Source organism: Rhinopithecus bieti, unplaced genomic scaffold (assembly GCF_001698545.2).
Source record: "Rhinopithecus bieti isolate Rb0 unplaced genomic scaffold, ASM169854v2 scaffold_73682, whole genome shotgun sequence".
NCBI lineage: Eukaryota > Metazoa > Chordata > Mammalia > Primates > Cercopithecidae > Rhinopithecus > Rhinopithecus bieti.
Window position 1 is genome coordinate 2259396 of NW_016829166.1, and position 16593 is coordinate 2275988.

At 36.2% G+C, this 16593-nt stretch overlaps 1 protein-coding gene across 1 annotated transcript in view; it reads left to right on the plus strand.

Moving 5' to 3' along the window:
- ANKRD12 (ankyrin repeat domain 12) overlaps positions 1-16593 on the plus strand; it is a 139023-nt gene that overhangs the window by 99173 nt on the left and 23257 nt on the right. Inside the window, 1 exon segment of the mRNA XM_017864677.1 lies at positions 14660-16592. Coding sequence (XP_017720166.1) covers positions 14660-16592 — 1933 coding nt within the window.

Sequence of the window (16593 nt, forward strand, 5' to 3'; positions counted from 1 at the left end):
ACATGTCCTGGTTAATACAGCTTATTTGTGTATAAATGTTTGGCACTTTTAGATGTACATAATTATTTAGTCTTTCTTTTTTGAGACAGAGTCTCGCTCTGTCGCCCAGTCTGGAGTGCAGTGGCCGGACCTCAGCTCACTGCAAGCTCCGCCTCCCGGGTTTACGCCATTCTCCTGCCTCAGCCTCCCTAGTAGCTGGGACTGCAGGCACCCGCCACCTCGCCCGGCTAGAGTTTTGTATTTTTTAGTAGAGACGGAGTTTCACCGTGTTAGCCAGGATGGTCTCAATCTCCTGACCTCATCATCTGCCCGTCTCAGCCTCCCACAGTGCTGGGATTACAGGCATCAGCCACCGCGCCTGGCCAATTATTTAGTCTTTTTTCCCCTAACTTCTGCCGTTTTCCCTTAGTCTAAGTACATGTTACCTTCCTGTATAGAAATTCTGTCCAGCAATAGTGTTTGCTACAAATGATTGCTTCTTGCTACTGTGTGAGAACTCAGTCGTATTCAGAGAACCAGATCTTGCTCATAAACCATAATCGTGGAAATGGAGAAGCAGGTAACTTGTGTCACATAACACCCCTCCCGCATACTTTCTGACACTCATTAATTGCCAAAGTAGAGATTTTGTTAACAACTTTGCCAGACACTGGTTTTATTACTTAGAGTGTCTAATGAACAAAGTTTAAAATGCCAGTCGCTGTCAAAAGAGCTAGTCACCATTTTCTACCTTACTTTGTCTAAACCAGCTTTGTTTATTAAGCGGCTCCTATAAATGTTCCTCACTTGCATGCTTCAACTTAATCAAGAAAATGCTCCATTAATAAATAGACAAGCTACTTTTCGAGCTTACTGAAGACAGATTAGGAGACTGGAAATTACAGTAATATGTTGTTACCCACTGGTTTACTGAGTGCATTTCTGTGTCATAAAATAAAAAAAAAAGTGACCAGGCCTTTGAAGCCTACTTTTCTCAATGTTATAACAGTAAATTGTACTATTATAAATATATTGTCGTAATTTGTACAACTTATTTCCTCAGTTTTATATTTCAGGAACTATGAAAATACAACTATTGGTACATACTTACATGGAGTTTTAATAGTTAATAAATCAAGAGATCCAAAAAAAAAACCCCAATTATTTAAGTCAAAATATACCAGAACATTTTATCAAATGGATTATATGATGTTAACAGTTAACCATAGATCGGGAGAAGCGTCAGCTTAGGAAGTTTTACAGTAAATTTTTTTAACCTAAAAGCATAAAGACTACAAGAAGAGGTTACATTAGGTGTTTTTAGTATGTCCAAATATATATATCAACAAATTTGATCATTGGGAATCTAGACTTGATAGAGCATTTTATAGAGTAGTTTATATATTATTAGTATGCCTAGAATACAAGATTTTTCATTTAACATGTAGTTAAAATGTAAATAGTATTTTATTTTTGTCCTTTCTAAATGACGTCTTAGTAGCTTCCAGTGGATTTATTAGGTAATAATTCAGGCCTCATACAAAAAATTGCAATCCATTTGTAAACCAAGAACCTTGTTTTATTTAACCAGGACTATTAGCTACCTCCCTGATTAAGCCTATTTCTGAGGCTGTTGAATAGCAGCAAGCATCGTGTTTGGTGTTCAGCACCTTTGTCACGTATCCCTGTGATATGAGTGCTTAGAAAAATTAGGCACTTAGGTATCTATTATGTGCGGAGGGCTGAGCATAGAGCATAATAGGCAGTGAGGTATTCTTTAATGAACACTTAAAGTGTTTTGCATGCTTTATTTTTCCTGCTCTGCTTTGTAATGTATGTGGTGTGCTTTACACACAGATTTCTGAATCTTAGTTTTTTAAACTTTTTAAATGTGTATATCACCAACTTCTGCCTCTATCTTAAGCAAACAGAACGCATACAAACGTAAATGAGTTATATCAGCCTAGCTCCAAAGCCTAAGAGTTTTAAATTCCAGGTAGATTTTTTTTTTTCCAAAAGAAAAATATATGTCAGTGTTACGTAGAGGAAAAAAGGAAAGAAATTGTGAATACATAAATTAACATACACTGTAAGAAATCACTTTTAGCAGTGTCTATAAATCGAAACATCTTTGACTTGCATATATATATATATGTGTACACACACACACACACACACACACACACACACACACAGAGACATACCAGAAAAATAAATGGCAAATTGTGCTTGCAGCTGCAGTGTTTTCTGGATGGCTGCAAATTAATGTAAGTCTTTAAACTTTATGGTACATAAGACTATTAAATATCTTTCTTTGAAGTTCATGTAAATATAGTAGACAAATTTCAAATGTATTTGCCTAAAAAATGTAGTTATTTATTGCAGATACCAAAGCTAATAGTTTTTTTGTTTAAAATATTAGCGATGTGTTTTCCTTAGAAACTGAATTCCTATCAGTGCCTATCAACTTAAAGTGAGTCTGTCACATAATTATAGTAGTGAGATATTGCTGAATATTTAAGACTAAAACTCTGCGTAAAGGGTACACTCGGGCAGAACACTAAAAAATACCTTTGGCTTAAAAATATCATATATGCATACAAAACAAATGAGTTCAGCTTTAGTGATCTCATCCTGTCTGCAGAAAAATGTTTTGTCTAGCCATGGGTTAAAAGGACCTTCATGTAATGTATATGTTTATGATGGAAGAGCTGAGACTGGGTAATTTTGTCAGTTTCCTTTAGCGACATCAAAATTTTTGTGGTGATACAAGTCTTATTTTCAGAGGAAAAATTTTTGATTAATTATGGAATCAGATTCTGTGTTACAATTGAGTAGAAAGGCATTGTATGATTGAGGGGAGTACATAGAGTGCTGTGGTACTTGATTTTATTTTGTATGTAGATTTTGCTTTTAGACTTAGGTATTTTCAGCTATTGATTATATTCTCTTCCTTCACCATCTCACACTTAAAGTCCTAACTGTAATTCTCTTACCAGTATGTAATACTGTAGTAATACAATGAAAATAAGTTCTTTTCTGGCATACTTACCTCGGAACAGATGTTTATGACTACTTTTCTTTTGTAAAGTGGAATTAAAATTCATAACCTTTACTTTAGAAAATTGAGATTTAGAAATGGAAATTTAGAAGAGATTATGTAAAATTACCTCATACTTTATTTTCCTGTCTCGAAGCTACCTTGCTCGATCAGTTTGGGGATGTGAAAGCGGTAAAGACTTGTTTCCCAAAGTGCAGGTGCGTTTTTCTGTTACTTGTTTAGGCAGCATAAATAACAGTTACATGTACATAATTCTTGAATACATTAGTTTTAGTTAGTGAGCTGTTTGTGTAACAAAGGAACCACTCAATAGGAGACAGAGTCCTGCTGCAGATGTGAAATGTTCCTCCCAATGATGCCCCAGAGAATCTCTGAAATTCAGAGTCAGCTGGGTCAGGGAACCAGATTCAGCTGAGATCACTACTGACAGGCCTCTCACTCAGAAGAGACTCTCCACAAAACCACTGAAAAATGAATTTTTCCCTGTATCAATATGAAAAGAAATCCAGAGATTTGAGGAAAATCAAGTGGACTACAGATAAGAAGGGACAGCATGAACAAACAAAACAGTTGATCCTCGAACAAATAATGTAGGAAGCAGAAGGGTAAGTTCCTAGTATCCTTGGAGGTTGCAGAGGGCGCAGTGGATCCACCAACCATAACAAAAGCTGCAGTGAAAAAGGGTAATCAGAGACCAAGAAAGTCCTTGGAATTCAAGATAATACATGATTACTAAAGTAAACATTCTATCGAGGACTAAGTAATAGACTAGACATTGCTGAAGATCTAATTTGATAACATATGAAGCATGTAGAAAACAAAGATGTTGGAAATATGAGGAAAATGGTTTTTTAAGAAAATGGACAAAACATACATTATTTATCTTACAAAATACAAATATTAGAAAGAAGATAGTTTTTTAAATTGAAGAAAGTGTCTCGAGCCGGGTACAGTGGCTCACGCCTATAATCCCAGCACTTTGGGGAGGCTGAGGAGGGTGGATCACCTGAGATCAGGAGTTCAAGACCAGCCTGACAAACATGGTGAAACCGGTTTCTGTCTCTACTAAAAATACAAAGAAAAATTAGCCAGGAGCCTGTAATCTCAGCTACTCGGGAGGCTGAGGCAGGAGAATCATTTGAACCCAGGAGGTGGAGGTTACAGTGAGGCAAGATCGCACCACTGCACTCCAGCCTGGACAACAAGAACGAAATTCCATCTCAAAAAATGAATGAATGAAAGTATCTCTTAACTGAGGAAAGGCAGACTTAGATCAAAGGGAGTTATTTTAAACCTAGAATGCTATCAGCCAACCATCAATCAGGTAAAAAGGCTAAAAACATCCTTGGATATACTTTCTATTCATTTTCTGGAAAATTATTCAAAAATACTGTGTTTTAGTGACACAAAATATAAAACTAAACGACATGGAGGCTCAACTCCGTTTGTTTTTTTTGTTTTGTTTTGTTTTACATTGCTCAGGCTGGCCTTGAACTGATGGGCTCAAGAGATCCTCCGGTTGAAGCCTCCTGAGTAGCTGGTACTATAGATGTGTGCTACCATGCCCAGTTCTAACTCAAGATTTTGATAAAAAATTCCAGAATGACAGCAACAAGCAATTGACATATTTTATAACAAAATTTCAGAGAACTTTGTAAAGAATGTTATCAAGAAAAGAGTAGTTCCTAGTATACTCGTATTGTGTGATTTTGATTCAGAGAGTTCATTGTGTCATGCTGTTGATGATATGATGGCATTTTGTGCTGATGAACAAGAAAAGAGACAAAAATTCCAGTAAGTATGACGCAGGCTAAAATAATAGCATGATTTTGGACTTCTCATGGAATATAAGCATGCTTTCTGAAATGACAGTAGTAGATCAGGTAATTTAAAAGGGCCAAGAGGACAAGCCTAAGGTTTAAAAGTTCTCTTTATTATTTCCAAGTTAATTAAATTCAGATAAAATCAAACATAATACTTTAAGGTATTAAAAATGTTTCTCCTGGGTGGTGGGATTATTTTATAGGTAGCGTTTATGCTTTTCTTTTACCCATCTCTCTGTTTTTGTGACTTTCTGACATGAAGTTTTATAACAGAAGCACAATAAATGTTATTTTAAAATAAAATATCACTAAAATATAGCTTAGGACTTTTTTTATGCACTTAGCCCATCTGAATAAAAAGGCCATATAAACAAATACCATTCCCAATGTAAAGATAGTTTTTTCTTAGTAGTAATCCTACTGTTAAAAGAATACCTGGCCGGATGTGGTAACTTACACCTGGGATCCCAGCACTTTGGGAGGACAAAACAGGCAGATTACTTGAGCCCAGGAGTTCAAGACCAGCCTGGGAAACATGGCAAAACCCCATTTCTAGAAAAAAAAGAAAGAAAAAAAAATTTAGGTAAGTGTGGTGGGGCACACTTGTAGTCCCAGCTACTTAGGGAACCGAGGTGGGAGAGCCCAGAAGGTTGAGGCTGCAGTGAGCTGTGGACACTGTGATCACACCACCATGCTCCAGCTGGGGCAACAGAGCTGGACCCTGTCTCAAAAAAATAAAAAGACCAGTTTATAATCACTAGTTTGTAATTGTTTAAGGTCAAGGCATCACTGTTTTTTTTTATAAACTATATTAATAGTTTATATGTAAATCAAGATATTTATATCTGAGTTGTGAATATCTCAGAATCAGGTAAAGAATAGACAAACACAAAATTCATATTTGAAATTCAATTTTAATCTGAGGTGGGTATGTTTCATAGCATTTTGTTTTCTTAATTTAAAGCTCATAAATTGAACTCTTATGTAAATCAATAACAGTAAATCTCCTTTAATACTTTGTTCTAGAGCCTTGATTTTTGTGGCAGGGTTGTTTTGGCAGTGTACTCAATCATGACATAAAGATAGAAGTAGAAAACATTCAGATACTTATGGAAAGGTCACAAAGTATGGCATCATTTTTTTGGATGTTTATACAGTTGTCTTACCTATATTTGGTTTTTGTCTTGCCTATATTAGGAAGTAACATAGCACGATGGTTGTACCAGTTTTGGAGTCAGAGAAACTTGGATTTGAAGACATAGCTCTGCCACTTACTAGCTTTATGGTCATGACAGATGTATTATTAACATTACATAGTGGTATTCTAGACATGTAAGATAGACTTAGATGAATGAGACAATTTATAGATTTGCATAAATACAGTATTCATTTTAACCTTTTACTAAGGCCTATTTTCAGTGAAAAGTTCTCTGCTTAGCTGTAGAAACTTTTAAAAATTATATAGTGGCATTAAATTGTAGTTAGCAAATGCAACAAAGTTGATATTATTGTGTCCCTCCCCTGTTTGCTGTCTCCATTTCCTTTCCCTTTTAAGGAGTACTAGAAAATATGTTACACAAATAACTGTCAATTATGACTAGTACTTTTATAATAATAGTATAAATTCCACCAAACACTAGTACATGAAATATTAGATATAAGAAAACAAGTTTCTTGGTTCACTCTACTTCTTCTTTCCCCTTACGCCTCCCTGTACCTCTCCTTCCCTGCCCATGAAAAATTACTATCTACATATTTCCGTTGTTTATTTGAAAGACTGATGGTTTCCATTGCCCTTATTCTAAAGGACCACATACTTCCCTTGTAGCCCTGTAATAAGTGAAATAAGTGCCCAGAGCAAGCTTGAATCTTTCTGTCTTCAATCTTATAGTACAGTGTTAAACAAATAAAGGATTAGACTTCGGCCTTTTAACATTGACATATGTGCTTTATTGAATTTGGTAGTATTTGATGTCAAAAGTATGTTATTTAAATTTTTTTTTTTGAGATGGAGTCTCGCTCTGTCACCCAGGGTAGAGTGCAGTGGCGTGATCCCGGCTCACTGCAAGCTCTGCCTCCTGAGTTCACACCATTCTCCTGCCTCAGCCTCCCGGGTAGCTGGGACTACAGGCGCCCACCACCACGCCAGGCTAGTTTTTTTGTATTTTTAGTAGAGACGGGGTTTCACCGTGTTAGCCAGGATGGTCTCGAGTCTCAATCTCCTGACCGCATGAGCCACCGCGCCTGGCCTGAAAGTTTTTAATTTACATGATACATTCTTCTCTTTTTTGTAGGCAGTGAGTTACTACTTATCACATGCATGATATATGTGCCAGGTGTATGTCAGGCACTTTACATAAATTAGTTAATCCTTACAACAGTCCTGTGAGTATTAATTCCTCATACTAGATTACTGACCTTTTGCATGGAAGAGCAAAGGTTCGAACCTAGGGCTAATGCCAGAACTGATGTGACTTTGCACTACACGAGGCTGATTGTTACTGAGTATAGGAAGTTCAGAGTCAGATGATCCTGCTGTTAGCATGTAACTGGAATATGAATTTTGTGTACATTTATTTGATTTAATTACACCTATTTTGAAGTGTGCCAAGACAATTTCTTCATTATGTTTGACTGTTACACCTTCTGTTGGGCAAAAAGGATGCTGAAAATGGAATAAATTAATGATTTTGTTTGTTTGTTTTGCCATAGAGCCTACTATTAACTAATTTAAAATCCTTGGGCTCATGCCTGTAATCCCAACACTTTAGTAGGCAGAGGCAGGAGGATCGCTTGGGGCCACAAGTTTGAGACTAACCTGGGTAACAGCCAACCCCGTCTCTACCAAAAAAAAAAAAAATGGCCTTGGTGTGGTGGTAGGTGCCTGTAGTCCTAGCTACTTGAGAGGCTGAGGCAGGAGGATCGCATGAGCCCAGGAGCTCAAGGTTACAGTGAGGTGTGATCATGCCACTTGTACTCCAGCCTGAGCAATGGACAGAGACCCTATCTAAAAAAAAATTTTTTTTTAATTATAGGGCTGCTTGTTACTGTGATTAAGTGTACTACAATATTATATCTAGGCTAATTAATTTTTATCTTAAAATATCCAGTTACTGTTCTGATTGCCTCATAAAACATGTGTTTTAAAAGCTTTTTTGAAATAATAGTAAAGTCCGTATATTGCAATTGGTTGATATATCTGAGTATCTTTTAATCTATAGATATTCCCCCTCCTTTTTTTCTTATGTTCTTGCAATTTTCTGTTGAAATAATGTGATAAATCTCCCTGATAAGTTTTCCCAGAGTCAGGATTTTGAGTATTGCATCTCCATAGTTTTTTTTGTTTTTGTTTTTTCTTCTTGAGATGGAGTTTCACTCTTGTTGCCCAGGCTGGAGTGCAGTGGTGCAACCTCCACCTCCCGGATTCAAGTGATTCTCCTGCCTTAGCCACCCAAGTAGCAGCGATTACAGGCACCCACCACCTCGCCCTCCTAATATTTGTATTTTTAGTAAAGACAGCGTTTCACCACATTGGCCAGCCTGGTCTCGAACTTCTGACCTCAAGTGATCTGCCCATGTCAGCCTCCCAAAGTGCTGGGATTACAGGCATCAGCCACCGTGCCCAACCCATAGTTTCTTTTAAAGCACATTTATTCAAGTGTTTTCTTACCTTATTTCAAGTTTTTACAATTAACCTGTAGTGATTTCAGTGGTGGGAACAACAACTTGCTTGTGGGGATTTTGCTGGGGTTTAACACGAGATCGTAATTTTAATGGTTCTGATCGATTTTCTTAATTTTTGTCAAGACTGAAATGAACATCGAACTTCTTTTGAAATATTTCTGGCACTCAGTATTGACATAAACTTGCTGTACAATTATTAAAATCATTTACATAATGATTTGCCCATAATTTTAAAACTTTATTTTTCATTGCTGTTTCTCAAAATGTTGACAGACTTAATGACTCTCTGTGTCTTAGTCTCTCTAAGTGAAATACGTATTTCATATACGTTCTTTAATTTTCCTTTGCTTCACAATTGAACAGTCTTTCAGTGAGCTTCTGAAGGAGGCTAAAGATTCATTTTACCTAATCATTTCCTCCTTTATCTTAATTGTGTTACTGTGTCTGCAGTTTTTTTATATTCATAAAGTACATATACAAATAATTATACAAACACCACTATATAAATGTGGCTCCATTGTATAAAATAAGAAATTTTGTTTGGCAAAAATGTTCAACAGCTGAGAAAAGTAGGAAGACAGGCAAGTTAGTGCATGTGTGAAAGCACATGCTATATGATAGCTATGAATGGCATGGGAAGCAAATCAAATAGCATGTCTGTGCTCCACATGGGAAGTCATGGCATATGGATGAAACATTTGGCACCTCTTCAAATTGCTGAGTTTAGAGGAAACATCAGCAGTGAATTATCCAGACAGTAGTTGCCACCTGGATACTACACAAAATTATATAGTGAATAAATTTGTATTTGATGCTTGTATCTCTTTCTACAGTTCTCTCTTATCCCACCATAAGCACCCCCACTTAATTTCTTGGTGTCTTAATACAGTTCTAAAACTCATTGGACATTTAACATTAAGCACCTACTATGTGCTAGACATTACAAAAGTCTCTCTGTATAGATCACAGGCTTATATTGGAAGTAACTTCTGAATAATGTGGAAAACAAAAGGAGAAATTTACAGCCACCATAATGATGTTACATTTTCTGTAGAAGACTTCCAAATTCCATAAATGGGCCTTTTTTCCCCTCAGTAACCACACTCTCACCCCTCTCATCCTTCACTTAACATATATAACATATAAAAGTTTCATTCCCTGGGTGCTATAAATGGTGCTCTTAATAAAGTGATGCTTTGATAAGTTTACAGAAAGCTAAATAATGTGTGTGTTTAAGCACTTACTCATCTAGAATACATAGAATGCATTGGGGATACTGTGGTAGAAATGCATACCTTTGAAATGATTCTAAACCAGTGATGTTCTCAAGGAGTGATTGGGAGGTTAACTTTACCTCCTTCCAAACCACTTCAAATAAACATAATCTAAGTAAATTCCAATGCAGATACACTCTCAAGACAAGTCTACTTCCCATCTTCCTTCCCTCAACAGATTACTACCCTAATCCCTTCCTATCGATACGTTTTTTTTAAAAGGCTAGTCAGATGAAGCAGTGGGAGTAGAAAAAGAATAAATCTGTAACTGGTTGTGATCAATTAGTTCTATACACCATTGCACTTGGACTAACAGGTATAAATTCCTGAACTGCTCCTCTTCCTGACCATTAATCTGAAATATCTCCTAAAAAGTTGGAAAATAATAAACTGATTAGAACCCACATAAATATGCATGGAATTTTGGGGAAGAGGAAGTGTACTCCACTATTATGGCTAATGTGTGTAGCAAGAAGCAGTGAAAGAGGGGAGTCATGGTAGAACACATTGTGAAATCAGACAAAACTACTCTGGGCTGCATCGCTTTGTAGGTGACCTTGGAAAAACTACTTAGTAGCTCGGTTTGTCTCTAAAATGGGGATAATAACAGCTGTTGTAAAGACCATATATTATCTGCTCAGCTAATGATAGGGCTTAATAGCGGTTGTGGCCATTCTGAGTGCACTGGTATTTACAGCTAATTGATTACAACTAGTTAACAGATATCTTTGTTGCTGCTCCACTCCTACTACTTCACTTGACTAGCCTTAAAAGAAAATGGTGGTAATAGTGGAGATGGTGGTCCAGATTTTGAGAGTTCTTTATCCTAGTCAGAGTTTTTACGTTATCCTACGGTGGGGAGCCCTCAGGTGAGAAGAGAGATGATAGATAGTGTTGGTCACATTGTTGTTTAAGGTGATTACTGATCTAGCCAAGGAATGATGAGACCCTCAGCTGAGATAATAGTAGTGGGAATAGAGAGAAAATGGATTTAAGAGAGAGTCCAGGCTGGGCACAGTAGCTCATACCTGTAATCCCAGCACTTTGGGAGGCTGAGGTGAGAGGATTGCTTGAGGCCAGGAATTCAAGACCACCCTACGCAACAACATAGTGAGTCCCCATCTCCACACAAAAAAGAAGCTAGTCAGGTGTGGTGCCGCACACCTGTAGTTCTAGCTACTGAGGAGGCTGAGGCAGGAAGATCATTTGAGCCCAGGTAGGAGGCTGCAGTGAGCTATGATTGTACCACTGCATTCCAGGCTGGGCAATAGAACAAGACCCTATCTCTCAAAAAACAAGAGAGTCCAGAAATGAAAACTCTGAGCAGTTGAATTTGGAAGTTGAGGAATTGAGAGAGTTTGAAATGACTCTGAGATTTTTAAATTTGAATAGCCGGATTGGTTGGTGTGCCACGGAGGTGAGGAATACTGACTTTAAGCAGTAAGAGAAGGCAGTTGTGGAAGGAAAAGTAATGAGTTGAATGTTATCAGTCTTGTTTTTGAGGTAGTTGTAAGGAGTCCAGGAATATCCAGGTTGAATATCAGAGAAAAGATTGGAAGTAAAGACTGGAACTTATGACTAAGTTTTTTTGTTCGTTGTTGTTGTTGTTTTAGTTATGGTGTATTTAGTTTTGTATCACTATCACCTACCCCTGAAATATATGTGACAGTCATAATTATATTTTCTAAAAATATGTAATTAGTGTAATTCATGTGTTTTTAAATCATCTCTTACTAGGCATGTGAAATGTAGTTACTTCGTCAGATGTCAACATGAGAATAGATGTCAAGTGTCAACACCTCTCTTTTTTTTTTTTTTTTTTTTACACCTCTCTGCCTATTATTTTTTTTGAGAGATTTTGAGGGAGGGATTTACACTATATATTATTATCTCCCCACATCAGCCACATCTGCTTCGTTTGGTTGCAGTTCTATTTGCATACCATACAAGAAAAGATGGAAATTGATGGTTCAGGAGAACAGTTAAGCCTAAGGATAATGAAGAATTCAAATAACACTTTCACCATTCTTTTAAAATGTTACACTTTCTGTTGCAAATATCTGAAGCCGCCTTGAGATGTACAAGAACTTTTGAATGTATTTAAATGCATTTAAATAATAAGATGGAACTTAATTTTTTTTCACGGAGAAGAAAAATGCTGGCTGGGCGCGGTGGCTCACTCCTGTAATTCCAGCACTTTGGGAGGCCAAGGCGGGTGAATCACCTGAGATCAGGAGTTCGAGACTAGTCTTACCAACACGGTGAAACCTTGTCTCTACTGAAAATACAAAAATTAGTCAGGCGTGGTGTCAGGTGCCTGTAATCCCAGCTACTCGGGAGGCTGAGACAGGAGAATTCCTTGAACCCAGGAGGCGGAGGTTGCAGTGAGCCAGGATCGTGCCACTGCACTCCACCTCGGGGCTGAGCGAGACTCCATCTCAAAAAAAAAGAAAAAAGAAAATGTCTTAATAAAATTTTAATAAACTGTTTTAACAGTTGCTTAACCTATTTCTCACTTTCTTTCCTGGTTTGCCAAATAAAATTGTTGAGAATAAATTGAGATGATCAACATTAAAAATATTTAAAGAGCGTTTTGTTAGAAATAATTGTATAAAATGTTTTATTAAATACAGGTTTAAATTTAGTTACAGGTAGCAGAGACTTTAAAAATTGGAAAAATGGAAAATAACTAGTGTAATGATAAACATAGCCATTTTTTACTTAAGGGAACTTGAGGGTTTGGAGATTTTAGGTGATTTTCTCACCATAGCAGTCATCTACTAAGAAAGGCAGAACAAACTTTTTTGAAGAGTTACTGCACCACTAGAGTCCAGGACCAGGCTGATCTATGTTCTTGAGTGATTAGAGTAAATTTAAAAATTGGGGACTGCTCAGGCAAAGAACGGGAAATGGTCTGCAAGTGAAATGGCATCATGGAGGTGTAGTGGTCTTTGCTGAGGGCCACAGGCTGGCCAGCCTCTGGTTGAGCAACACAGGGTCATTGCAGATGGCACTGAGAAACCAGTGTTCAGAGAGATGAGTCTGATGGGCATGTGTGGCGCAGGATCCAGAGTCATGTGAGGGTCATTCAGCTGTAGAAATGTCTCGGCTTTCATCATGGACATTAGTGTCAGGATAACTTATTTATGTTAGAATTGACGTTCTTTCCTTTTAAAAAAAAAAGTAGGCATCTTTTAAAAAAACCTTTAGAAAAAAGGCATATCTGAATTGAAATGCATTGCTTCAAGTTGATGAATCAGGAACACAAATGACAAACCATGAATCTCTCAGTTTATGTTTAACTCCCTTAAGAGAATTTACAGGGCTGGGTGATGGGTGCAGTGGCTCATGCCTGTATTCCCAGCACTTTGGGAGGCCAAGATGAGTGGATCACTTGAGCTCAGGAGTTCAAGACCAGCCTGAGCAATTTGTGAAACTCCATTTCTACCAAAAATACAAAAAATACTCTGAAACACATAAAACAATTTGTGGTGTTTATATAATTAAACCCTTTAAGTTAGTGTTTTTTAGTCAGTTTTGGATTAAAGGGTCTTATTCGAGTTAAATATTCTCTCTCCCAAAAAAGCGCATATGTGCAGAATTTACACATTTTACTAGCTAATGTTTCCCCTTAAGACCCCTGGGTTATATATATAAATGCTTATGTATATAAATGTATATATAAATATGTATGTTTTTTAAATTTTTAATTATAGATATATAATAGTTGTATGTAATTTGTGGGGTACATGTGATATTTTGCTACAAGTATACAATGTGTAAAAATCAAACCAAGGTAATTGGTTTACCTCAAGCATTTATCATTCGTTTGTGATAGGGGCATTCTAATTCCTCTCTTAGTTATGGTGAAATAGGGAATAAATAATTAACTATAGTTGCCCTATTGTGCTCCTGAACACTAGATCTAATTTATTCTATCTAACTATATTTTTGTACCCATTAACTCTCTCTCATCTCCCCCTTTCCACAACCCTTCCCAGTCTTTGACAGCTGTCATTCTATTTCTATGAGTTTAATTTTTCACTCCCACATACGAGTGAGAACGTGCTATATTTGTCTTAGTGTGCGTGACTTATTTCACTTAAATTACTGCCCTCCAGTTCCATCCATGTTGTGGCAAATGATAGAATTTCATTCTTTTCTATGGCTGAGTAATATTCCACTGTGTATATGAACCATATTTCTTTATTCATCTGTTGATGGACACTTAGATTGATTCCATATCTTGGCTATTGTGAATAGTGTTGCAGTAACCATGGGAGTGCAGTTATCTCTTCCGTATACTAATTTCCTCTCACTCCATTTGAAATGGCTTTTATCCAAAAGGTAGTCAGTAATGAATGCTGGCATAAATGTGGAGAAAGGGGAACCCTTGTACACTGTTGGTGGGAAGCAGCCACTTTGGAGAACAGTTTGAAAGTTCCTCAAAAAACTACAAATAGAGCTACCATATGATTCAGCAATTCCACTGCTGAGTATACACCCAAAAGAAAGGAAATCAGTATATAAAAGAGATATATGCTTCTATGTTGACTGCAGGACTATATTTGTATACTATATATTGTGATTTTAACATACGCTGTGCTTTTAGAAGTGTCAAAAGGAGCCTCACCGTAAAGCATATTCTCTAGAAAAACTGTTCTACAACACTATCAGAGTTCTTACATACTGTTATTACATTATTTCCATATAAATCTGAAGTGATTATGAATTTGAAATGTTTATTGTATAGGCTATATCTTTTTCTCAGAAAAAAAATATATATTTTTCTGACAGTTGTGTGTTGACCAACACCACATTTTCTTTTTTTATTCTAGATTCCGAAGAGGCTCAATCTGTAAATCCTTCTAGTGTTGATGAAAACATTGACTCTGAAACAGAGAAGGACTCTCTCATCTGTGAAAGTAAACAGATACTTCCCAGTAAAGCACCTCTTCCATCTGCCCTTGATGAGTATGAGTTCAAAGATGATGATGATGAAGAAATTAATAAGATGATTGATGATAGGCATATTCTTAGGAAAGAACAACGAAAAGAAAATGAACCTGAAGCAGAAAAAACTCATTTATTTGCAAAACAGGAGAAAGCTTTCTATCCTAAATCATTTAAAAGTAAAAAACAAAAGCCATCTAGGGTCTTATATTCAAGTACTGAAAGTTCTGATGAAGAAGCTCTTCAGAATAAAAAGATTTCTACTTCATGTTCTGTCATCCCTGAAACATCAAATTCTGATATACAGACCAAAAAGGAATATGTAGTTTCAGGTGAACACAAACAGAAAGGCAAAGTTAAAAGAAAATTGAAAAATCAGAATAAAAATAAAGAGAACCAAGAGCTAAAGCAAGAAAAGGAAGGAAAAGAAAATACAAGAATAACAAACTTGACAGTAAATACTGGACTAGATTGTTCAGAAAAGACCAGAGAGGAGGGGAACTTTAGGAAATCTTTTAGCCCAAAAGATGATACTTCATTACATTTATTTCATATTTCGACTAGTAAATCTCCCAAACATTCTTGTGGATTAAGTGAAAAACAGTCAACACCACTAAAACAAGAACATACTAAAACATGTTTATCACCAGGAAGTTCCGAAATGTCATTACAACCTGATCTTGTTCGGTATGATAATACAGAATCTGAATTCTTGCCAGAAAGTTCAAGTGTAAAATCCTGTAAACATAAAGAAAAAAGCAAACATCAGAAAGATTTCCACTTAGAATTTGGTGAAAAATCAAATGTCAAAATAAAGGATGAAGATCATAGTCCAACATTTGAAAATTCAGATTGCACACTGAAAAAAATGGATAAAGAAGGTAAAACATTAAAAAAACATAAATTGAAGCATAAAGAGAGGGAAAAAGAAAAGCATAAAAAAGAAATCGAAGGTGAAAAGGAAAAATACAAAAATAAGGATAGTGCCAAAGAACTGCAGAGGAGTGTGGAATTTGATAGAGAATTTTGGAAAGAGAATTTTTTTAAAAGTGATGAAACTGAAGATCTCTTTTTAAATATGGAACATGAATCCTTAACATTAGAAAAAAAATCAAAATTGGAAAAAAACATCAAAGAAGATAAATCAACCAAGGAAAAGCATGTCTCAAAAGAGAGGAACTTTAAAGAGGAACGAGACAAGATTAAAAAGGAAAGCGAGAAATCTTTTAGGGAGGAAAAAATAAAAGATCTAAAAGAAGAGAGAGAAAACATACCCACAGATAAAGACTCAGAATTTACTTTGAGTATGAGTGCCATTGAGGAATCCATGGGGCTTCATTTAGTGGAAAAGGAAATAGACATTGAAAAACAAGAAAAGCATATAAAGGAAAGTAAAGAAAAACCTGAGAAGCGATCTCAAACTAAAGAAAAGGACATTGAGAAGATGGAAAGAAAAAACTTTGAAAAAGAAAGGAAGATAAAACATGAGCATAAGTCAGAAAAAGACAAATTAGATCTTAGTGAATGTGTTGATAAAATAAAAGAAAAGGACAAGCTATATTCGCATCACACAGAAAAATGCCATAAAGAAGGTGAGAAGAGCAAAAATACTGTTGCTATTAAAAAAACTGATGACAGAGAGAAAAGTAGAGAAAAGATGGATAGGAAACATGACAAAGAAAAGCCTGAAAAAGAGAGGCATCTAGCAGAAAGCAAAGAAAAGCACTTGATGGAGAAAAAAAATAAACAATCAGATAGTAGTGAGTATACTAAATCAGAAAAGGCAAAATAAAGAAAAGACAGGGAGCTAGATAAAAGG